The 23,530-nt window shown below is 47.4% G+C and overlaps 1 protein-coding gene across 1 annotated transcript; it reads right to left on the bottom strand.

Annotated features, from left to right (window-relative positions):
* Window positions 1–12,930: 12,930 nt before the first annotated feature.
* LOC114199549 (uncharacterized) lies at window positions 12,931–21,921 on the bottom strand. The gene is made up of 4 exons (XM_028091484.2): window positions 21,536–21,921; window positions 20,492–20,705; window positions 18,098–18,199; window positions 12,931–15,344 (listed from the first exon to the last, which is right to left on the bottom strand). Exons 1-4 carry the CDS (start codon window positions 21,548–21,550, stop codon window positions 13,450–13,452), a joined length of 2,226 nt encoding a protein of 741 aa, XP_027947285.1. The 5' UTR covers window positions 21,551–21,921; the 3' UTR covers window positions 12,931–13,449.
* Window positions 21,922–23,530: the final 1,609 nt, after the last annotated feature.

Below are 23,530 nucleotides of genomic sequence, written 5' to 3' on the forward strand. Positions count from 1 at the left end.
CATTGAGGTTTTTAAACTGATTGCTTGCAAGCTTTGGTGCCATTTTAACTATACAGAGAAGACCTCATAACTGAGCAGGACCCCCCCGCGGCTGAAAGGTATCATGGTTGAGATCGCTGGTCTCACTCTAGACCCAAAAGTTTGCTTAAGTGCCCCCACTGGGTGGATCCCCCTAAATGAAAACCATCTGAATGCACATGAAAACACTCTGAATGCACATGAAAGTGATCATGCATGACAGATGAATAAACAAAATGTGGCACATCCCTGCAGTCCCAGGGCTACACTGGGAAGTACCAGTGTCAACTGGGGGCAGGAAAAGGAGAGAAAAGCGAGGCCAGTTTTGTGGGGGGGGGGTTTCCATAGGAAAGCCAAAGCAAGGAAGAGCACAGCTCAGGTCTGGCCAGTCTGGATGATTCCAGTGGGCTCTGAGGCACCAGGGCTGTTCCCACTTGCCCCGGGATGACTTAGGGCAGGGGAAGTTGTGGCTTGGTGGTTGGGGGGTATGGGCTCCAGATGGGTTGGTTTGCAGCAGAGAGGCATGCCCTTCACTATCTCTGGGAATTGGCTGGCTCTGGGAGAGGCAGCCTTTCCTTAGACACATTAAAAAAATATATATATATATATATCTAATATACAAAACTATATATAAAATAATATATAGTATGATATATTAATAATAAAATATATATTTATTACATATTATTATATATAATAATATAATATAGCCCCGGTATATTATATATAATAGTATAAAATATAAAATAAGTATATTTTAAATATTTATTTGAGAGCGAGAACACGGGGGAGGAGCAGAGGGGGAGGGACAAGTAGACCCCGTGCTGAGTGTGGAGCCTGACATGCAGCTCAATGCCACGACCCTGAGATCATGACTGGAGCCAAAATCAAGAGTCAGATGCCTAACCAACTGAGCCACCCAGGTGCCTGGCCACTTACATATTTTTAAAATATCAGAGTATCATATTATACAAAATTTAAAACAGGGTTCATACAGGGGGCTCTTTCCCCACGTCTTCCAGCTTCTGACCGTCCCAGGTGTTCCCCGGCTTGTGGCTGTGTCACTGAGTGTCTGCCTCCAGCTTCTCACTTTCTCCCTGGATGGCTTCATATGGTCTCCCCCTGTGGGTGTTGGATCTGAGTTTCCCTCTCCCTATGAGACTCCAGTTATACTGGATTGCCCCCCCACCTCCAATAGGACCTCATCTTAACTAATTCCATCTGCAACAACCCTATTCCCAAATACAGTCCCATGCTGAGATCCTGGAGGTTAGGACTTCAACACATATTTTGGGGGCAACACAATTCAACCCAGAGCACTGGTGATCATAATGAGTGAGAGCGAGAGGCCCATTATCTCCCACCTGAGAGACCAGTGTCTTTTCTGCCTGTTAGGAACTGAGGAACTGGTTTGTTTTTCTTTTTTTCTTTTCAGTTGAGGAAAAGTGCACATAAAGATCAAAGTAACCAGCAGCCCTTTAAAAGTAACAATTCAGGGCACCTGGGTGGCTCAGATGGTTAAGCGTCTGCCTTTGGCTCAGGTCATGATCCCAGGGTCCTGGGATCGAGTCCCACATCGGGCTCCCTGCTCAGCGGGGAGCCTGCTTCTCCCTCTGCCTCTGCCTCTCTCTCTCTCTCATGAATAAATAAATAAAATCGTTAAAAAAATAAAAGTAACAATTCAGTGGCATCTAGTACACTCAGTGTTGTGTGACTATCGTCACTATCTAGATCTGAGATATTTACATCACCCAAACAGTAGACCCCCTCCCCATTAAGCATTTACTCCCCCCCATTCTCCAAAGCCCTGCCCTCCGCAGCCACCGATCTGCTTTCTGTCTCTATGGATTTACCTATTCTGGAATTTTCATATAAATGGAATCATATGATAGGTGACTTTTTAATGTGGTTGCTGCTGAACACCTGCTCTCCTTCTGGAAGTCTCTGATTTTGGTGCATCCCGGGTTGAGGTTGTCTATGGCACTAGCCCCCAGTACAAACTCTGGGCGATGACTGGGTCTCTGATGAGCATCCCTGGTAGAGAACGTTACACATGCGTTGTCCCACCTCACTGCTGGTGGAATTGACGTGGCTTGTGTGGCTCCGTGGGGAGAGGACTCTGGAAGCTGGCACTGGTCTCCCCTGGACTTCACCCCATACGCCTTATCTCTTTGCTGATTTTACTCTGCGTCATTTTACTGTAATGAGTTATGGCCGTGAGTATGACTATAAACCGAGGCCTCTTCATGAATCATCAAACCGGGGATGGTCCCTAGGGACCTGCAGGCTTTACAAACACTAGTGGCATGAACACAATGTCCTTTCCAGAGGACAGCGGACTTGCCAGGGTCACACTCTGAACAGGGCTTCAGAGCAGTTTCAGAAGACAGATCCCAGGTGAGCCATGCAGACAAGAAATGCTCTGAATGCTCCAAAGGTGAGCCAGCCTTCAGCCACCATTCGAATTTCACAAGACCTCAGAACACACACAGATGGACCCCATGGGTTTGACAGCTATGGGAGACCCCTGGATCAAAGCTCACCCCAGCCGAACGTGGGCGCTCCCACCCGAGAGACAGATACTCATGCACTGATGTGGCAAGGCCGTCCCCGAGGGGAAAGCCTTTCTGACCAGCCTGGGGCAGGGACCATGGCGACAGACACACCCTCACCCCAGCCCTCCTGCTGTGTTTCATCTGTCACCTCAGGCAGTGCTGTCCTGATGCAGATGTCCCATCCATGCTGTCCAATTTGGTGGCCGCCAGCAAGTGTGGCTCATGAACTCCGGGAACATGGCTCCTCAGAAGGGTTTTCCCTTGGAGGTGACCCTATGGCCTCTGTCTTGGCAGGCCCAGTGGCCCAGGACTCTGCATTTCTAACAAGCTCCCAGAAGCTGCTGAGGCTGCCGGTCCTCTGGGGCATTCGGGTGACTTGCAGGGGCCCTTCCCACTGTCATGGTGACTAGCGTACAAGTGGGTGGGAGCTGGAAACGCCAGACCCTTCCAGGGGGCAGGACGGCCCCAAGTAACAGAGAAACTTCCCGGGTCCCTCTCGACTTCTTGATGTCCTCGGAACATTCATGTGGAGGAAAAACTCATTACCCGAGCCAAGAATCCCATTCTGCCATCCATATAGACGCCCAAGTGTTTTTAACACAGTTTTAATATCACTAAATGTCCCAGGGATCCAACTAGTGGGTAAATCAGAAGACAGTGTTTTGTTCATCAGAATGTTTGCAATAACCTTTGCCCACCTAGTAAGGACGATGGCATCCCCAATGACTCTGCCAGGCCACCAACAGAGCAACACGGCAGCCTTGCGTCTGGCTGATCTGTAATTACTGGCTCACTACGGATGTGATCACCCAGCCTGTGTGTCTTCTGTGTGCTCACTCCTGAGCGCTACGGAAATTATAAATTACAGCAATCAGTGCTTTTCCTCTTGTTTCTTCTCTGCTGTATTATAGTCAGCTATGGAATGGCACCGATTTTATTTTTATTTTTTGAGATGAATTGTGGAGTTAGCTTATATTATTATAAATTTCATGTTGGGAAAGCAAAGGGGACATTTAAAAAAATGTGTTGGGGCGCCTGGGTGGGTAACTTGGTTAAGCGTCTGCCTTCGGCTCAGGCCACGATCTCAGGGTCCTGGGATCGAGTCCTGTGTAGGGCTTCCTGCTCTGCGGGAGTCTGCTTCTCCCGCTCCTCCCCGCTCATGCTCTCTCTATCTCTGTCTCACTCTCTCAAATAAATAAAAAAAATCTTTAAAAACTGTTATAAAAAGGGGGTGCAGAATGGAGAACCATTGAGTTAGGTTACAAGTTTGGGCTCAGGATTCATAGGGCAGGCTCCCCAAGCCCTAGGCCTCAGTTTCCTCATCTGTTAAAAGGTGAAAGATTTATATGATCTGAAGAGAAACCAGAGTGTTCCTCATCTGTTAAATGGGGATAGTAATGGCCCTCACCTCACAAGGTTGGTGAGAAGATGAATGAAAATACAACCTGGCAAAGTGCTTATTCCCCCCAGGGCGGCCCTGCCAAGGATTCGACTCTGCCATCACCATCACCATCACTGTTATTATGTGGCCAGGACAATGATCGTCATAACTCCTTGGTGGCATCACCAGTGAGGAGTCTCTTTATGCCCTTCAGTGAGGGCTATGTAGTGAGTGGTTCAGAGCCCAGGTTCTGGGGCCCGATGACTCAGGTTCAAAACCTTCTCTACCGTCTACCTGAGGCGTGTGTCCTTACGCAAATCACTGATCCTCTCTGAGACTCTCTCTCTACCGCCCACATGATGACTCAGTGTTCCCTGAGCGCGGGCTGTATGCCACACAGCAAAGGTGAGCAAAAAAACCCTCAGTATAAAAATAATGACAATGCTAAACACACAGGCCTGACCCCTGCACTCTTGAGGACACAAAAATAAGTGTAAGTTTGTTATTCTGTTTGGGCCCCATGGCACGCACTCCTTCCAAGGTTACGAGATGCTTCTGTGACATGCTGCTTGTGAAAAGTGTGAGGCAGGGCCTGGCCCCCAGACTTGGCCCAACATGGGTCCGGCCCGCCCAGCAAGCTGGGAAGAGCTGAAGGTGCCCTGCATGTTTCTTCGAGATGCCTCCCCTGATTGTGCCACGGAGCCCTCCTATAGTTTTGTCAGAAGAAATCATTAATATTCTCCTAGTCCTGAGATTTGCTACACAGTGGAGACTAAAACCTGCATGTTGTGGGGAGGCTGGGTGGCTCAGTCTGTTAAGTGTCTGACTCTTGATTTCAGCTTAGGTTAGGATCTCAGGGTCGTGGGATCAAGCCCTGCGTCTGGCTCCATGCTGGGCGTGGGGCCTACTTGGGATTCTCTCTCTCCCTCATCCTCTGCCCCTCCCCCCATTTGTGCCCTCTCTGTAAAAAATTAAAAAAATAAAACAAAACAAAATAAAATGTACATGTTGTGAACTCTAGGATGAAATGGACCCATTTCTATGTCTCAGTTTTAGTTTCCTTTCCTACCTACTAGCTGTGTGACCACTGGTGAGTCGCTTGGCTCCTCTGTGCCTCAGTTTCCTCATCTGTGGCATGGGGTGATACTACAGCCCTCCCCCATAGGGGTTGATGTGCAGTCCTTACACTTCAGTGAAGCTGGGCAATATATTCAGAAGGCACCCTGGGTTTGGTCTGGAGTATAAAAGTGTGAGCCAGGGTGGCAGAGTTTTGTCTCAAGCAAACCCTTTTGTGTGGTCCCTTTGAGGCAGGTGGTTCAAGAGGACTTTTATTGGGACCAGCTGTCCTTCTGTGCTGTGTGCCCCACAGTGGCTGGGGCTTCTGTCTCATTCTCCACTGTGTCCCCTGTGCCCAGAACCCCAGGGCCCAACACACACTGGTCACTGACTGCTGTGTCTCCTGTGGGCACTGGGTATGGGATGTGCCCAGCTCACCTTGTGTGACTGGGCTGGGTGAACCCAACCTTTGAGGGCCTTTCAGGCAAGACACACCTGAGCTCTGGACATCCACAGCCCACCAAGCTGCCCCTTCCTCCACAGGGCTCCCCTTTTAGGGAAGGGTAGAGCCCTGAGCCCACAGAAAGAAGGAAGACCAGCCTGGCCTGCAGTCCGGGTAATGCTCAGGGCCAGGCCCCTTCCTCCATACCACGCATGCTGGACTCCCTTGGGCTCCAGTGTTCTCAAGGCTGTTGGAAGCTGCCAGGCTCTGCCAGGTGCCGATGAGTGCCTGGCCGCGAGTCACCTCGGGTCTGAAGGGATAGGTGTAGGAGTTTACCACAGGATTGAGAGTCAGCCAATCTGCCCTCTGCCTACTTCCTGCCTCCAGAACTTTAGGTGGGCAGCTTCACCTCTCCATGCCTCAGTTTTCTGCATCTATATAATGGGTATGAAAACAACAAGATAACAGGAGAATGTCACCAAGCACACAGTCTGTCCGGTTGTAAGTGCTCCTTAAATGCATGGTTTCCATGTAGTTTCACAACATCCCTCTAAGGTTGGGATTGCTCAGCCTGTTTTGAGAGAGAAACGAGATCTCAGAGAGTTGGGTGACTTGACCAAGGTCTGCCAGGAAGTAGCAAACCCAGCCATGCCCAGCCTTGAAATTCCATGCTCTTACTTGCTTATTTTTTATTTTATTTTATTGTTTAGAGAGAGTGCAAGTGGCAAGGGTGGGGGAAAGGAGAAAGGGAGAGAGAGAATCTCAAGAATATTCAGCACTGAGCCCAATTTAGGGCTTGATCTCATGGCCCTGAGATCATTTCGAAATCAAGACTCAGACCAACCGACAGCCACTCAGGTGCTGCTTAACTGCTCCTTTAGTGCCAGTCAAGTATAACAAAGAAGGAATTTAAAGCCAGTGGATTTTTGACAAGGGTGCCACAATTCACTGGGAAAAGAACAATCTCTTCAACAAACAGTGCTGGACAACTGGATAGCCATATGTAAAAGAGCCCTACCTCATACCATACACCAAAATTAACAACAAATCAAAACAATGATGATATATAACATTCACTGAGGACTTACCATGTGCCAGGGGCTTTCCATAAATCAAACTAGCCTCCAGAGCAACACTACGAGACAGATACTGGTATCATTCCCACCTTATAAATGAGGAAACCTAGGGACAATGAGGTTAAGGAAACTTAACCTGTTGTCCTGTTGGTCAGTGTGGAAGTGCTAGAGCCAGAATTTGAACCAGGATTTTGAACCTCCAGACCTGGACTCCTAACTGCTATATGAAAGAGGAAGATTCTCATCTGTCCTTTAGCAAACAGCTGGTGACCCTGGGCGGGTGCCATCAACCCTGTGAGTCTCTGTTTCCTCATATACAACACGGCAATAACAATGTCGGGACTCCACCAGGAGGTCGTGAGGGGTAAATGCTGGTGAAATGTTTAGAGCTGTGCCTGGCTCCCAGGATGCATACATATTAGCTGTTTCGGTGTAATTAATGATTTTTTAGTAATTATTAGCATTAAAACTAAGCCCCTGTTTTTCAGCACTACCCTTGGCTCATAATAAGCATTCAACCCATTTTATTATCATAAATTTTAATGATTTATTTTGTAAGATTAGGACTTACAAACTTGGAACCCTATTCTTAAGCTCGGCCATAGAACACCACCTGGCGATTAATAAGTGATTGAAAAATGTATTATTTGTAAAACAATAATGGTAGATTTTATTACTAAACAATTACTAATCACCTTCCTTAGAAAGTGATTTAGAAACTGAAACTGAGCTAGTTCCACACCATTCAATTCAGCCAGTGAATTCCTAAGCCAAGGGCACGAGAAAATCAGTTAACAACCCTGGTCGAACCCCCACGCTCTCTGAACTTGTTCCTCCACTGGACTCAAGAAGGAGCCGGGGCATGAGGATTCTCAGAACAAACGTCAGCATGTTCTGCCCAATCATGGTTGGGGTCCCGCCTCTTTTCCTGGGCACAGCCACACCCCCTGTGTTTACTCCAGCCAATTCTCGCGCGAGCCCCGCCCACCGCCCCGCCCCTGCCACCGCGTGCCCAAGACCCTGCGGCCCCATTGGCAGGAGCCGGCTTCTAGCGCCTTTCCATCCCTGTAAGTGGCCTAAGCCCTCGAGGCCGCTTCGAGCTGCTCTTCTGGCCAAAGAGGGGAGGATACGATGAGTGTCGTTAACTCGCGGGGCCCCGAGTACCTGGCAGTTGTGTCCTGCACCTCGGGTCGGCCTCCCACGCGGAGCTCTCTCCCCACGAGGAATCCCCACGATGGCGGCGCCGTGCATGCGTCTGCGCCTGCACCGACTCCCTGATGGACTACACTTCCCAGAGCCCCGCGGGATTCGGGCTCCTCTGGGCAACCATCCTCCGTTGGTCAAGGAGGAAGGAAACTTGGAGCATCGGGCGGCCTTCGCCTGGGATGCACCTATCTCAGAGGCTTCTTCTGGCTTCCGTAGGCGAAGTGGAGAAGCATCGCCAGCGACCGTCTCCAGGGCAACCGCTGGCTGGAATCGACGGGGCTGTCTCCATGGCAACTGCCTAAGCGCTGGCGCTAGGAGTAGGCCCCTCATTGCAGGCGCTTTTAACTAGCAGGGATGTTCAACAAAACAGCGTGCTCTGCTCTTAAGACTTAATGGGAAACGTATGTTATAAAACAAAGAAGGGAGGAAAACTAGGTAGGGTGGGAAAGAGTTGATGTGAGGAAGGTTTCTCAGAGGAGGGGATCTTTGAATAAGGTTTTGAGGGATGAATAGGAGGTCACCAGAGAGAGAAGAAACGGAGAAAAAAATACCATCTTTACTTACCTATCTGGTCAAAATTTGAAGCTGTGAAGCTGTATGACATAGTCTTAATGAGGGTGTGGGGAAACAACCATGCTTGTACCATGCAGGTAGGGAGGGGAATGACTTCAGCCTTGAAGTCGATCAGGCAATTGAGGACTATTTTCTGAGAACCTGCTATGTTCTAGGCAGTGCTCTAGGCGCTGGGGATATAGTGAAGGACACACATGGACCCGGCCTTCAGGGAGTCGGAGCAGGCAGTACATAGGAGACATATAAAGGGAAATTATGATTTGTGCTATGAATTAAACAGGCAAGGGGCTGAGACAAATGAAAGGACACCTCTGTGATCATGAAATACAAATATTTGGGAACATACATGGGCAATAAAAGCCAAATAAATCTCAGGTGAATTGTAGAGAGATATTACTGTTTGGCAGCTAGAGGTTACCCTACCTGTAGATTTCTTTCTTTTTTCTTTTCTTTTCTTTTCTTTTCTTTTCTTCCCTCCCCTCCCCTCCCCTCCCCTCCTCCTTCCTTTTCCTCTTTCTTTCTTTGATAGAGAGAGACACAGCGAGAGAGGGAACACAAGCAGGGGGAGTGGGAGAGGGAGAAGCAGGCTTCCCTCTGAACAGGGAGCCCAATTCGGGGCTCGATCCCAGGACCCTGGGATCATGACCTGAGCCGAAGGCAGACGCTTAACGACTGAGCCACCCAGGCGCCCCTGTAGATTTCTTTCTAGCGTTTGTGAGGATCTGAGTTGGGGTTTTCTTTTACTTGCCATTGAAGGCAGCTTCAAGTACCAGTATAAACAGGTTGAATGCCTTGCTTTTGGTCTTTTTGGCTACTTTAGTAAGTAAGCCATCTCTCTTGTTTGAGGTATTTTGAGTTTTCTGTGACTTGAAACCCAAAACATCCTTCATAATAAAGTTGTATTATTCTCCTTTGAAAAATAAGGAAACTGGATCAGACAGCAAGACAATGGCAAAGGCAAGATTCAAAATTAGCTTCTTTTAGACTAAAAAATCCAAGCATTCTACATTAGTATGTGAGTAAAAGGGTGAGGGTGAGTCTTTGAGAAGGAAGTGGATCAATTGTGCCGAGAAAGGTACAAACGTGGTGGAATATATGAGAAGAAGGCATTTAAAGATGCTACCCTGCTGGCTTTGAACAAGAAGGAAGGGGCCACAAGCCAAAGAATGCAGGTGGACTCTACAGACTGAAAATTCATACCATAAGACGTTTTTAAAAAGGCAGATAGAATAAAAATTTAATTGTTAAAAAGTCATAAAAGTACTAGAATACAATATAGCATAATCTTGGGGGTGAGGAAGGCCTTTCTTAGCATGATAGTAGGTCCAAGAACTACAAAAGAAAATACAAATAGATTTGAATACCTAAAAATTTAAAAATTCTATGTAGCAAAATACATCATAAACAAAATTGAAAGAGCAATAACAAACATGGAGAAAATATTAGTGACGTATATACCAAAGGGTTACTATGTGTAATACATAGAGACTTGCTCCTATAAATCAATACACAAAGGCAGCCCAATCAAAATTGGACAAAATACATAAATAAGTAGTCCAAAGAAAGCAAAACCTTAACAAACACATAAAAGGTCATTAATCTCACTATTGCCAGGACATTTTTACTTATTACATTAGAAATATTTTTTAAAACTTTTAAAAGATTTATTTATTTGGGAGAGAGCAGAAGGAGAGGGAGCACCGAGAGAGAAGGAGAAGCAGACTGCTTGCCGAGCAAGGAGCCCAACACGGGGCTCGATCCAGGACCCTGAGATCATGACCTGAGCTGAAGGCAGACACAACCGACTGAGCCACCCAGGTGCCCCTAGAAATATTTTTAAAAGGCTAATATTGAGTAATTTTTGAAGGAAGTTGGGCAACAGAGAATAGGCATTCATATATATTTCCAGGAGTCATGTAAATTGGTTCAACCTTTTTTGGAGGATTATTTAGCAATAATTATCAAAATTTAAACGTGGGCATCCTATGGTCCCATAAGTTTATTTCTAGAAATTCATCTTATGGAAATATCTCAAACAAGTGTCAAATGGTAAATGTCCAACGATGGAAAAGAAAAGATAAACAATCTCAATGTCCATTAATAGGGATTAGTCAAATAAATTCAAGAAACCCTAGCATGAAGTATTATGCAGTTGTTATAAATGAGGATATATATATATATGTATGTTTATATATAAACATGTTTGCATTATCATGGGAAAATATCCACATTATACCAAGTGAAAAAAGTCACTCCTAAAATCCTATGTGTGGGGGCGCCTGGCTGGCTGTGGGTGGAGCATGTGACTCTTGATCTCGGAGTTGTGGGTTTGAGATTACTTAAAAAAATAAAAATCTTAAATCATATGTGTGCATGTACCATACAAATTGTATACTGTATTTATGTGGATATATATATATGTATGTGGATATATACGTGTGTATATACACACACAACCAGTTTCATAAAAACAAAAAAGGAAGTTCATATTCACAGAAAAAAGTCTAGAATCTTTGGAATGAAGATTTATAGAGAGCCATTGCTTTCATTTTTGTTTTCTGAATTATTCACCATAAACGTATTTCTTCAACCACAAAAGGAGTCATATACTAAAAGAAATACCTGGGAAGACTTTAAACACGGTAATAGTTACCATGGGTGATGTTGGTGAGACAGTCCCATCCTCTGTGGCCAGATTGCCAATGGACACAGAACTTCTTGGAAGCCACTGGCCCATGTCTCTGGGATCATTGGAACATTCTTCCTTTGACCCCATGACTTCCCTGCCCAGATTTCACTTGGAAACTGGTCGGGTGCTCAGCCAAAGACTTCAGCAGAAGGGACGTTTGTAAAAGTCAAAAACTGGAAACAACCAAAATGTCCAACAGGGGATTGGTGAATTAACTATGCAACCCCCCCAAACATCTGGTTGTTAAAGATGATTTAATGACATGGATAAATCATGATATTTAATGATAGGGGCTCGTGATATAAAGTAAACTAGAAGTATGCTAAATTGCATATTCAGTATACCCCAAATTTATTTAAGCATCCATAATATTATATATTGTTTTTAAAGTAGCAGAAATGTATCCAAATGTTAACAGTTATCTCTGGGTGGCACTGAACTTTGGGTGAAATGTTCTGGATTTCTTGGGTCTTCTAAATTTTCTATAAGAAGCATGTATTGATTTTTATAATAATAAACATTATTTTAAGAAGGAAATGTTATACGTGAAATGTGTTCAATTTCCATAGATGTTCAGAGCATAGCTTCTGAGCCTGACTACCTGGGTTTGAATCTATACTCCATGAGCTCATAGCTGTGAGGCTTTGGCCACTTCATCTCCCTGTGCTTTGGTGTCCTCACCTGTAAAATGGGACAATATAGCCCTGAAGAGGTGGGATTGTTGAAAGAATGAGAATTCAGACATACCAAGGGCTTGGGACAGAACTTGGCACACAGTTAAGTTACTGAAAACACTAGTCATTTTATATGTTTGACATAGGAAAACATTATGGATGTTCAGTGCTGGTTCCATAGAGTGGAACTGTGGTCCTCATGCCCAGCTTGCCCCAGGCAGACTGGGACCAGGCCATTTGGAAAGCAATTTGACAAAATGTTCCAGTAATCAGGAAAATCATTAGAATCATGCTTCTGCTATTTCCATCCTGGGAACATGACTTAGAGAAATAATCTCAGAAGGACAGAGGAAGCAAGTATGGAAATGCTCATTCTAACATTCACAATTGGGAAAATTGGTGAACCACCTGTGAAAATCAGGGGCTTAGAACAAAATCCACGTGGGGGAATGGATCTGTAAACTATTTTACACCCACCAGTGAAATATTATTAGCCTGAATAATAATGAGTATGAAGTGTATATGATTACAAAAGACAATGCTCGGGGTATAATAGGGACAAATCAGAGAAAGCCAAAATTGTTTCTACACTCTGATCACAGTGAAATAAAATAACATTGATTTTAAGATGATCTTTGAAAGGGAATACAAAAAAATCAAAACAATAGGACTTCTGAGGTGGCCATATTGCTTTTGTTTTATGCTTAAAAATATGGATATGGGAGACAGAGTAAAACAAAACCAGAAAGAAATACACACAAATTGACAGGCTCTCCCTGGCCTGTGTGGTTATGGGGAACTGGTATTTTATTCCATACTTCTCAACACTTTCCAAATTATGCTTTATGATAAGTATATGTTATTTTACTTTAAAATATTTCCTGTTATAAAAGTATGTGCATTATTTTTATAATAAAATATAAATACTATTTTTTGTTTGTTTTTTGGTTTTTGGTGGTTATTTAGAGAGGGAGAGAGAGAGAAACAGGAGAGAGAGAATCTTAAGCAGGTTCCACGCTGAGTGTGGAGCCTGACTTGGGGCTCAATCTCATGACCCTGAGATCAAGACCTGAGCCGAAGTCAAGAGTGAGACACTTAACGGACTGAGCCACCCAGGCACTACCTCTTCCCTTTTTTAATACTATGTTTTTATGATGAAAATATGATGAAAGAAAAACTTCCCTTTGGGCATGAATAAAAACAGAAAATGATGCTTAAGAGGGCAATTCCTTTATAAAGCATAAATCCTGGACATGGGAAAGACACCAAAAATAGGCTTTAAAAATGACTGCAAATAGTGGAACATACTGTGTTTAAGCCAAATGTGGATTTTGCCATGAAATTTGTAGCCTAGAGTTTTAAAGGATACTAAAATCTAGTGTTGATGTTCAGCTACATAGACTTTTACTCTCAAGGGTTAATCTTCCCAGGGTTTTTTTTCTCGAATTTTCAAGCTCCAGTTTAATGAATGATCGCTAAATTTAAAAAGTTCACAGAGACCTTATTAAAGATAACAGATGATGTTACGTTCCATTTACACCACCCTCTGGGGATGCCGTAAGACTGAAAAATAGGGGGGAAGCTGAGATTCTAGGGGGGGAGCTCCTAAAATGATCAGAAGCTGTCCCACCTGGTGATAAACTGTTCCAGGTCCTTGTAGGAAAGAGAGAAGCAACTCTCTCAAATATATAGTGTTAGGGTTCTTCTCTGGGAGGAAGTTACTGGTGCTGATGAAGGCTACACCATACCCAGCATCAGAACCGCCCATCTGCTACCTTCTCAGGCTTTCTGGTCAGCAGGAGTTCTCTGAATATCAGCAAGCTGTGTGCTACACGCAAAGCCTTTCTCAAAATCATCGCAGACGCAGGTGTCATGCACAGCGTGAAGTCTCCGGTGTTCAGTCAGGTGTGAACTCCAGCTGAAATCCTCCCCACATTCCTTACACACATAGCGTTTGCCACCCGTGTGTACCTTCTGGTGTTGAATAAGGTGTGAAATCTGGGTATAGGTTTTTCCACAGTTGTTACATTTATAGGGCTTCTCTCCTGTATGGACCCTCTGATGCTGAATAAGGTGGATGCTCTGGTTGAAAGCTTTCCCGCATTCCTTACAGGCGTAGGGTTTCTCGCCAGTGTGAATTCTCTGATGTTGGGTAAGGGAGGAGTTGTGACTGAATGTTTTCCCACACTCTTTGCACTTATAGGGTTTCTCGCCCGTGTGGATTTTCTGATGCTCGATAAGGTGGGTGCTCCGGCTGAAGGCTTTCCCACACTCACGGCACTCATAAGGTTTCTCTCCAGTATGAATCCTCTGGTGTTGGATGAGGTGGGAAATCTGGGTATAGGCCTTCCCACAAACTTTACACTCATAGGGCTTCTCCCCGGTGTGAATCCTCTGGTGCCGGGTAAGCGAAGAGTTCTGGCTGAAGGTTTTCCCACATTCGTTACATTTGTAGGGCTTCTCACCAGTGTGAATTGTCTGGTGTTGAGTGAAGGACGAGGTGTGACTGAAAGCCTTTCCACACTCATTACATATATAGGGTTTTTCTCCCATGTGAACACTCTGGTGCCTCATAAGGTGGGAAATCTGTGTATAAGCTTTCCCACACTCGTTACACTCATAGGGCTTCTCACCAGTGTGAATTCTCTGATGCTGAGTCAGGGATGAACTGTGGCTGAAGGCTTTGCCGCACTCAGAGCACTCATAGGGTTTCTCTCCAGTGTGAACTCGCTGGTGCTGGGACAGGGACGAGCTATGGCTGAAGGTTTTCCCACACTCGTTACATTTGTAGGGTTTCTCTCCAGTGTGGATTGTCTGGTGCTGAGTCAAGGAGGAAGTGTGACAGAAGGCCTTGCCACACTCAGCACATTTGTAGGGCTTCTCCCCCGTGTGGATTTTCTGGTGGCGGGTGAGGTGGGACACCTGTGAGTAGAACTTCCCGCACTGGTTGCATTTATAGGGTTTCTCCCCAGTATGGCACCGCTGGTGTTTAATGAGGGAGGAGCTCTGGGTGAAGGCCTTCCCACATTCCTTGCATTTGTATGGCTTCTCTCCAGTGTGGATCCTCTGATGCTCAGTAAGTGATGAGCTCTGAGTAAAGGTCTTGCCACACTCGCTGCACACATAGGGCTTCTCTCCCGTGTGAATGATGTGGTGCTGAATGAAATATGAGCTGTTGCTGAACGCCTTCCCGCAATCATTACACTTGTAGGGTTTCTCTCCCGTGTGAATCCTCTGGTGCAGAATATAGTCTGAATGGTAAATGAAGGCTTTCCCGCATTCTGCACAGTTAAGTGGCTTCTTTTCTACAAACATTCTTTGGCGTTTCAGGCTCTTTCTTGGCCCGTTCCTCTTCCGAGTTCTCTCTCCCACAGGCCCTCTTTGCTTCCTGATGAAGGCGGAGGTCTGCCTGAGGCTCCGCCCGAGCTCGTGACAGCCCAGGCCTCTCTCCCCACAGGTGGCTTCCTTGAGAGGAGCAAACATACACCTCAAACGCCTCTCCTGCTCTCCCTGGTCCTCCAACTGACAGTTCCAGGTCCAGGACGCCCCCAGCCTGGCATCTCCAAGCACTTCCCTTAAAACTCCCTCCCTTTTTTCCACTGGGGAAGTGGCCTCTTCAGAAATACTCTTTTTCAGAAGTGACTCCCAAGGAGCTGCAGAGCTGGTGTGCAAGGCTGAAAGACATGGAAAATGTGAATATTGTCTGCATTGGGACCAAGGAAACTGATCGAGTTGAACTGACACTGGAAAACTTCAAAATGCAAGTTTCAAAGTTTAGGTTGCTATTTCAAAAGACAGGAGAGACTTGTGTTGTGACATGGAAGGATGGCCTCAAAATATCCAAAAAATGAAAATGTTTTTTTTTAAGATTTTATTTATTTATTTGAGAGAGAGAGCATGAGGGGGGGAGGGTCAGAGGGAGAAGCAGACTCCCTGCGGAGCAGGGAGCCCAATGTGGGACTTGATCCTGGGACTCTAGGATCATGACCCGAGCTGAAGGCAGTCGCCCAACCAACTAAGCCACCCGGGCACCCGAAAATATGTTTTTTTACAAATGATTTTACTTATTTATTTAAGAGAGTGAGCAAGTGAGAGAGCACAAGCAGGGGGAGTGGCAGAGGGAGAGGGAGAAGCAGATTCCCCCACTGAGCAGGGAGCTCGATGCGGGGCTCGATCTCGGGACTCCCGGGACCATGTCCTGAGCTGAAGGCAGATGCTTAACCGACTGAGCCACCCAGGTGCCCCAAGTTGTATATGTTTATGTATGTGTTAACGTGTGTATGCACGTGCATAGTGGGATGGAGGGTTTTCAATTTATTATTATTTACTTTTTTACTGTGGTAAAATACATACAACATAAAATACAACATTTAGATCATTTTTAGGTGTGCTGTTCCGTTGCATGTATATACTCATACTGTGGTGCAATCCTCACCACCACCCACCTCCAGAATGTTCTCATCTTCCCAAACTGAAACACTGCCCATCAAATACTAATGCCATTTCCCTTCCCCAGCCCCTGGCCACCACCATTCCACTTTGGCTCTATGAATTTGCCTACTCTAGGCGCCTCATGTAAGTGGAATCATACAATATTTGTCCTTTTTTTAAAAAATTTATTTGACAGAGAGAGACACAGCGAGAGAGGGAACACAAGCAGGGGGAGTGGGAGAGGGAGAAGCAGGCTTCCCGCCGAGCAGGGAGCCCGATGCAGGGCTTGATCCCAGGACCCTGGGATCATGACCTGAGCCGAAGGCAGATGCTTAACAACTGAGCCACCCAGGCGCCCCAATATTTGTCCTTTTGTGTCTGGCTTATTTCACTTAGCATCAGATGCCCTCCAGGTTTAGTCACGTTGTTATTATTTACTTTTATAATTAAAAAAATACAGTAAAGCTTTTGGGGTAAAATGAGAAAAGTAAATGTTTTTGAGAGATAAGCAGGATTATGGGGAGATTTCCATTTCCTGCTTTATTTTTATTCATATTTTTTAAAAAAGATTTTATTTATTTATTTGAGAGAGAAAATGAGAGAGAGAGAGCACATGAGAGGGGGGAGGGTCAGAGGGAGAAGCAGACTCCCTGCTGAGCTGGGAGCCTGATGCGGGGCTCGATCCTGGAACTCCAGGATCATGACCTGAGCCGAAGGCAGTCGCTTAACCAGCTGAGCCACCCAGGCACCCTGTTTACATTTTCAAAGTTTCTGCGAAGAACACATATAACTTTAATTTGATCAAAAGATATCAATAAATATTGATATCTTTTGATCAAATTAATGATCTGCCTGAGTGGCTCAATTGGTTAAGCGTCTGCCTTTGGCTCAGGTCATTTTCTCAAGGTCCTGGGATGGAGCCCTGCATCAGGCTTCCCGCTCAGCAGGGAGTCTGTTTGTCCCTGTCCCTTTCCCTGCTCATTCTAGCTCTCTCTCAAATAAATAAAATCTCTAAAAAAAAAAAAGATGTCAATAAATATTAAGTGTATGTGAGGCTTTTAGAGCACAGTCTTGCAATCTGGAGAAAGGGAAGTGTAGAGAAGAGATGATAAGCAGGAAGCACAGCCATGTGGAATTTGTTGAAGGGGATGGATTTTTTGATGCTAGTAGATCTGTTCATGGGACACCTATTAATTGCATATTGTTACGTGCTACCCACAGTGCTAGGGCTTGCTGTCAGGGGTACTGGGGGGCCATGGGAGGGCTGTGAGTAGGGGAGGAGTGGGATCAGCTCCGGGTGTAGAAAGACCCCTCTTGGGCTGTGTGGGATGAACTGGAGGGCATAAGACTGGAGGCTGGGAGGTGAGAGAGGAGGCTGGGACGAGGGTCCAGCCGAGGGAAGCTGAGGCCTGAGCCAGGGCTGTGGAAGAGAGGACAGGGGACTGGGAGAAGGTAGGGAGCAGGAGGGACAGGACCGGGGACCAATGGGCTGTGGTGAACGGGAAGGAGGGGGCAAGTCCCACCCCACAACACGGTGGACAGTGATGGGAACAAAGATGCTTCAACCCCCTCCCCTCATGGAGTTTGTGGGCCAGTGGGGGGCAAACATCTGGCCTCCTGTTCCCCACTATGTCCGGTGGGGTCCCACTTCTGGGTCTTTACATAGATGATTCCCAATAAAGAATCACCAATAATCACTGTAGCCCATTCTGACCAGTGGGTTAGTGTGCCAGGTGCTGGGCGACACTTTTAGGTGTTAATTCATTGACCTTTCCCAACCCGGGGTATTATTATTGACCCCATTTTGCAGGTGAGGAAATCGAGGCACAGAGGGGCTAAATGACCCGCCTGAAGGTCACAGAGCCAGAAGTGCTGGAGCTGGGATTTGAACCCAGCGCCCACAACTATGGCGGGTGTTGGGCTGCCTCATTCTTGTCACTGATCAAGACAGACAGGATAGGAAGATGGCTCACACCTGCTGGACAACCTCACCCACCTGGACAGGTAGCTTGCCGAGCTTCCTTCTTCTCCATTCTGGGCTCCTCCCCTCGCTCCAGACGGGAGATCACATCAGGTTTAGACCCAAGAGGGCCCACCCCTGGAAAAGACACAAGATTTGGCCATGGCTGCCAGTCATCGGGAAGCCTCGGGGCTGGGCCCCAGGCCCTGGGTCTGCAGGGGAGCTGCATACATTGGGTGCCTAATGATTAGAAGGTCTAATGGTCCAGGTGCCTGGGTGGCTCAAGTCGGTTAGGTGTCCAGCTCTGGGTTTTGGCTCAGGTCATGATCTCAGGGTCCTGGGATTGAGCCCCACATCAGGCTCCCTGCTCAACGGGGCGTCTGCTTGAGATTCTCTCTCTTTCTCTCTCTCTCCTTCTGCCCTTCCCCTACTCTCACTCTCTCTCTAAAATAAATTAATAGGGCGCCTGGGTGGCTCAGTCGTTAAGCGTCTGCCTTCGGCTCAGGTCATGATCCTAGGGTCCTGGGATCGAGCCCCGCATCGGGCTCCCTGCTCAGCGGGAAGCCTGCTTCTCCCTCTCTCACTCCCCCTGCTTGTGTTCCTGCTGTCGCTGTGTCTCTCTCTGTCTAATAAATAAAATCTTTAAAAATAAATAAATAAATAAAATAAATCTTAAAAAAAAAAAAAAAGCAGCAGCTCTAATGGTCCATGCGAGATTCATTTGTTGAGTACCTACTACATTCCAGAAAGAGCCTGAGTCCTGACATCACGGCTTACTTGGAAACAGGGGCTTTGCAGATGTAATTAGTGAAGATGAGGTCCTACGGGAGCAAGCTTGGCCCTGAGTCCAAAGACCGGTGTCCTTGTTTGAAGAGGAGAGACATACAGACACAATGGAGGGGAAAGGTCATGTGAAGATGGAGGACAAGATCGGGGTGACGGGGGTACAGGGCAGGGAACGGCAAGGGCCGCCAGGAGCCTCCGGAAGCTGCATCCAGGAAGGACTCTCAGAGGAGCAGGGCCCTGCCCACAGCTGGATTTTGCACTTCTGGCCTCTGAGCTGTGAGGGAATACATTTCTGCAGGGGACAGGTGGAAGGGACCTTGTTCTTTACACCCAAGTTGCACAGAAAAGGGGTCACACAGCAGGCTGCCAGCTCTCCTTGGAAAGACCCGCTCCCACGGCTGCCCGCGGCTGGCATCTGGGAAGCTGGATTTCGGGAGGGTTCCCAGCACTCCCTGACCACCAGGAGGGGCTCCCTGTGCCTAAGCTGTTGGTGCAAACAACGTGGTTTCTGCTGAACACCTGCTTTCCTTCGGGGAGTCTGGAATTTTGGTACGTGCCAGGCCGAGGGCGCTGACGTGTCTGGCCCCCACGAGAAACCCCAGGGTGCTGACGGAGGCTGTAACAAGTGTCCCTGATGGACAATGTCTCACACGTGTTGTCACATCTTGTATGTCCCACGTGACTCCACGGGAGGGGACTCTGGCCTGGTCTCCCCCAGATGTCGCCCCACATCTTTGCTGACTGCGCTTGGTGTCCTTCCACTGCAGTGAATCGGGGCGGTGAGTACAACTGCATGCTGAGGCCTGCAGGTCCTCCTTGAGCCCCCGAACCTGGGGGCTTTCCTGGGGCCCCTGACGTAGAAGTTTAAGCGGGTTTTTGGTGAGTTTGTCCAGTGAAAGTGTATGAGTGAGCATGGCTGAGGAAGGAACCTTCAAACCACCAGAGTTCACAGGGAAAAGGCAAGACAGAAGAATCAGAAAAAGAAATTGAGGAGAGATGGAGGTGGACCGAAAGACAGACCACTGAGGAGGCTGGAGTAGGGTCAGGGGGTGAAGACAAGGCCAGATCAGGGCTGGGCTGCAGGGACAGAGGAGGGGATGGCAGAGATTATTGGGAGGCAGAGAGGATGGGGTGGGCTGCTGGGGAGGGGCTGGGAGGAGCCAGGATGGGGCTGGGGGTGTCTGGTCTGGGGACGGGGGACCCAGAGGAGGAGGCGCAGGCCAGTGTGGAGACGCCGAGCTCAGGGTGAGTGTGACAAATGTGAAGGGCCTTGAGGGGGCACAGGAGGTGGGTGGGTAGACAATGTAGGACTGGGGAGACACAGTTGGGAACGGCATTTCTGTGTCTTGGAAAGGTTCTAAAATGGAGCTAGATGACTGGAGGACATCCAAGGAACACTTGGAGTCTGAGATTCTAGAACACGCATTCCAGGGAGGAAGCTGAGGTCACCACATGTGGAAAGGGAAGTGAGAAGAGAAGGTGGGGGCACAGGCTGAAGATTTTGCAGGACAGGCAGAGGACGCGGGGCTCTCGGGGACGCAGGAACTCTAGGAGGAGCGTGGAGAGACAGAGGGACAGAGGCCAGCCAGGAGGGACCGGTGAGAGGAGCAGAGAGGGTACCCCATGACCTCAGCGAATACCCACCGTTGAGTAGTGGGTGGGCACAAAGGAGATGAGGGCAGAAGGGGGGCATCATGCCTCTTCCTGAGAAGGCAGGGGGCAGAGCCTCACCCAGTGAGAGAAGGTTCTGGTAGTTCTCTAGCATCACGTCCCGGTACAACTCCCTCTGGCCAGGCCCCAGCTGGCCCCACTCCTCCAGGGTGAAGTCCACAGCCACATCCTTGAAGGTCACTGATTCCTGCAAGAGACAATTTTACACGGTGGAGGGGCACATCCTTCTAGAACTCTGGGGCCGGGAGAGGTCATGGGTCAACAGCCTACCCCTGCTGGTGGTTGAACCAGCTCTAACACTCCAGGCTGGAACATACTGACTCAGCAGGTTTGAGATAAATGAATAAAAATGGCCCACAGAAATGCAGAAAGTTTTGGCCAGCTCCTAGCCCACAGGCTTCCTGGCAGAAGGTAGGAGCAAGCTCCCTTTTGCGTGACTCTTTACTGCCATCTGTTGGAAAATCGTTATAATATGCCAATTATTTTAGTAAATGACCGTTTCCTGCCATCTGCATGAAAACTGCCATAATATACCAGCGTATGAGGTACGCGATGTGAAACCTGACACTGAGGTGAGACACTCTTGTGCAGTGTGCAACCTGCGTACCTATATATGACAGCCCTAAGAAACACTTTTTTTAAAATCAAGCCATTGTGTGCAAGAGTGATAACTAAGTGGCGCTCCATCCCAGACCCGAACTGGGATCCCAATGCCTATCTCTTACTCCAAGGATAAGGCTCGGGGGTGAAGCAAAACCATCCACTGCCCACTTCCCTTGGCAACTCAAAGGCTGCTGAGAGTTAGATTGGTTTGTAGACCGGGTCATAACGTCCCAACTCAAAGCATCCTGCCCCTCCCCTCTCCCCTCCTCGCTGCACCTCCCAGCCCTAGAGCCCCTCCCACCATAGCCTCTTCTGCATGCCTGGGAGGAGCAGATCTTTGGGCCACAGGCAGAGATGACGATGGCCCTCTGGGGTCCACAAAATCATCTTGGGGAAGGGGAAGCCCAGAATCACCTGGTCCTCAGCCATCAGGGTCCTGTGGCCACTGCGTGGTCCTGGGCATGTGCCTCCAGGAGACGGGAGCAGGCCTGAGTCCGCAGAGCTGGAGGAGGAGACTGGAGAACAGAGGAGGGTCAGTTCTCCCACAGACAGACAGACAGACAGATGCTTTTGCAAAGATGCCTCATGACAGGGGGCTCTATAGTCTCCCAGGAGCTGGAGCAAAGGCTCCAGACGGGCTGCCCGAGGCCCCCAAATCCATACCAACAACCACTAGCAATCAGGAGGCTCAGCTCACTGCACCCACATAACAGCTCTGAAAGACTAGTTTAACTAGAGTTATGTCCAGAGAATGAAATAGAGGCACAAGAGGTCAAGGCCCTTGCTCAAGGTCACCGAGATATCAAGTATCAGAGCCCAGAAGTCTGGCTGCAGAGCTAAGCCACCTTTTAATTTTTATTTATTTATTTATTTATTTAAGCCACCTTTTTAGTCTTACTTTTTTTTTCTTGTGATAAAATGCATGTAACATGCAATATAACATTTTAACCACTTTAAATGATACAGTTCAGTGGCATTTAGGACGTTCACAGTGATGTGCAACCATCACCACGATCTGGTTCCAGAATGTTTTCACCATCGCCCTAAAAGGAAACCCTATACTGTTAATCAGTCACTACCAAATCTCCCTGTTCTGTCCCAACCCTCCAATGCCAGCCTCTGATAACTACTCATCTTTTTTTTCTTTTTTTTTAAAGATTTTATTTATTTATTTGAGAGAGAGAATAAGAGAGAAAGCACATGAGAGGGGGGAGGGTCGGAGGGAGAAGCAGACTCCCCGTCGAGCGGGGAGCCCGATGTAGGACTGGATCCTGGGGCTCCAGGATCATGACCTGAGCTGAAGGCAGTCGTCGCTTAACCAACTGAGCCACCCAGGCGCCCTCATCTTTTTTTCTTTTTAAAAAAGATTTGTTTATTTTACAGAGAGGGGAGGGGCAGAGGGAGAGGGAGAGAGTCCCAAGCTGACTCTGCACTGAGGGCAGAGTCCAACTCTGGGCTCAATCTCACGACCCTGAGATCATCACCCGAGCCGAAACCAATCAGTCACTTAACTGACTGTGCCACCCAGGTGCTCCTCATCTTTCTGTCTTAATGGATTTGCCTATTCTGGACATTTCATATGAAGGGTATCATATAATATGTGGCCCTTTGTGTCTGGCTTCTTTCATTTAGCATAACGTGTTCCAGATTCATCCATGTTGCATCACATATCAAGGCTTCATTCCTTTTTATGGCTGAATAGTATTCCGTGGCATGGATCTACCTCTTTTTTGAAGAGCTCCTTCTTTTTTTTTTTAATAGGGCGTGGTGCCCAATGCATGACCCTGAGATCAAGACCTGAGCTGAGATCAAGAGTTGGACACTTAACTGACTGAGCCACCCAGGCGCCCCTGCAGAGCTCCTCCTATCTGCCTTACAAATCCTGCATAATAATCCTGATCTCCCACTTAAGATGTTGTTTGAAGAAAGGTTCCATCTGCTAGAATAAATTAAAAAAAAAAATCCCTGCAAAAAAAAAAAATCTCTGCAAAAGAAAAGTCGGTGTTTGGACTATGGTCACTTCCATCCATTCATCAAATATGCTCTGAAACTCATGTGAGAGTGACAGGCTCATCTGAGGACAGAATAATGAGCGATGATGAGGCTCTGCCCTAAAGGGGCTCCCTGCCTGGTGGGGGAGACAGGCCTGGACATAGGCCAGGTGGGGGGCTGAACAATGGCCCTACTCCTGTATCTTGTGGATGAACCTGGGATGTGATTAAGTTAAGCACCTCTAGATAGGAAGATTATCCTGGATTATCTGGGTGGGTCCTAAATGCAATCATAAGTGTCCTTAGAAGAGAGAGGCTGGGGGATATTGACCTGGAGGAGGCGGCCATGTGAGGGAAATCAAGAGAAGCAGAGTTAGGGAGAGAAGAGCCTGCCTCTGGCTTTGAAGCTGGAGGAAGA

The sequence above is a fragment of the Eumetopias jubatus genome, unplaced genomic scaffold, assembly GCF_037043125.1.
Source record: "Eumetopias jubatus isolate StellerSeaLion01/CBP00866 unplaced genomic scaffold, mEumJub1_p1.0 scaffold_10, whole genome shotgun sequence".
NCBI lineage: Eukaryota > Metazoa > Chordata > Mammalia > Carnivora > Otariidae > Eumetopias > Eumetopias jubatus.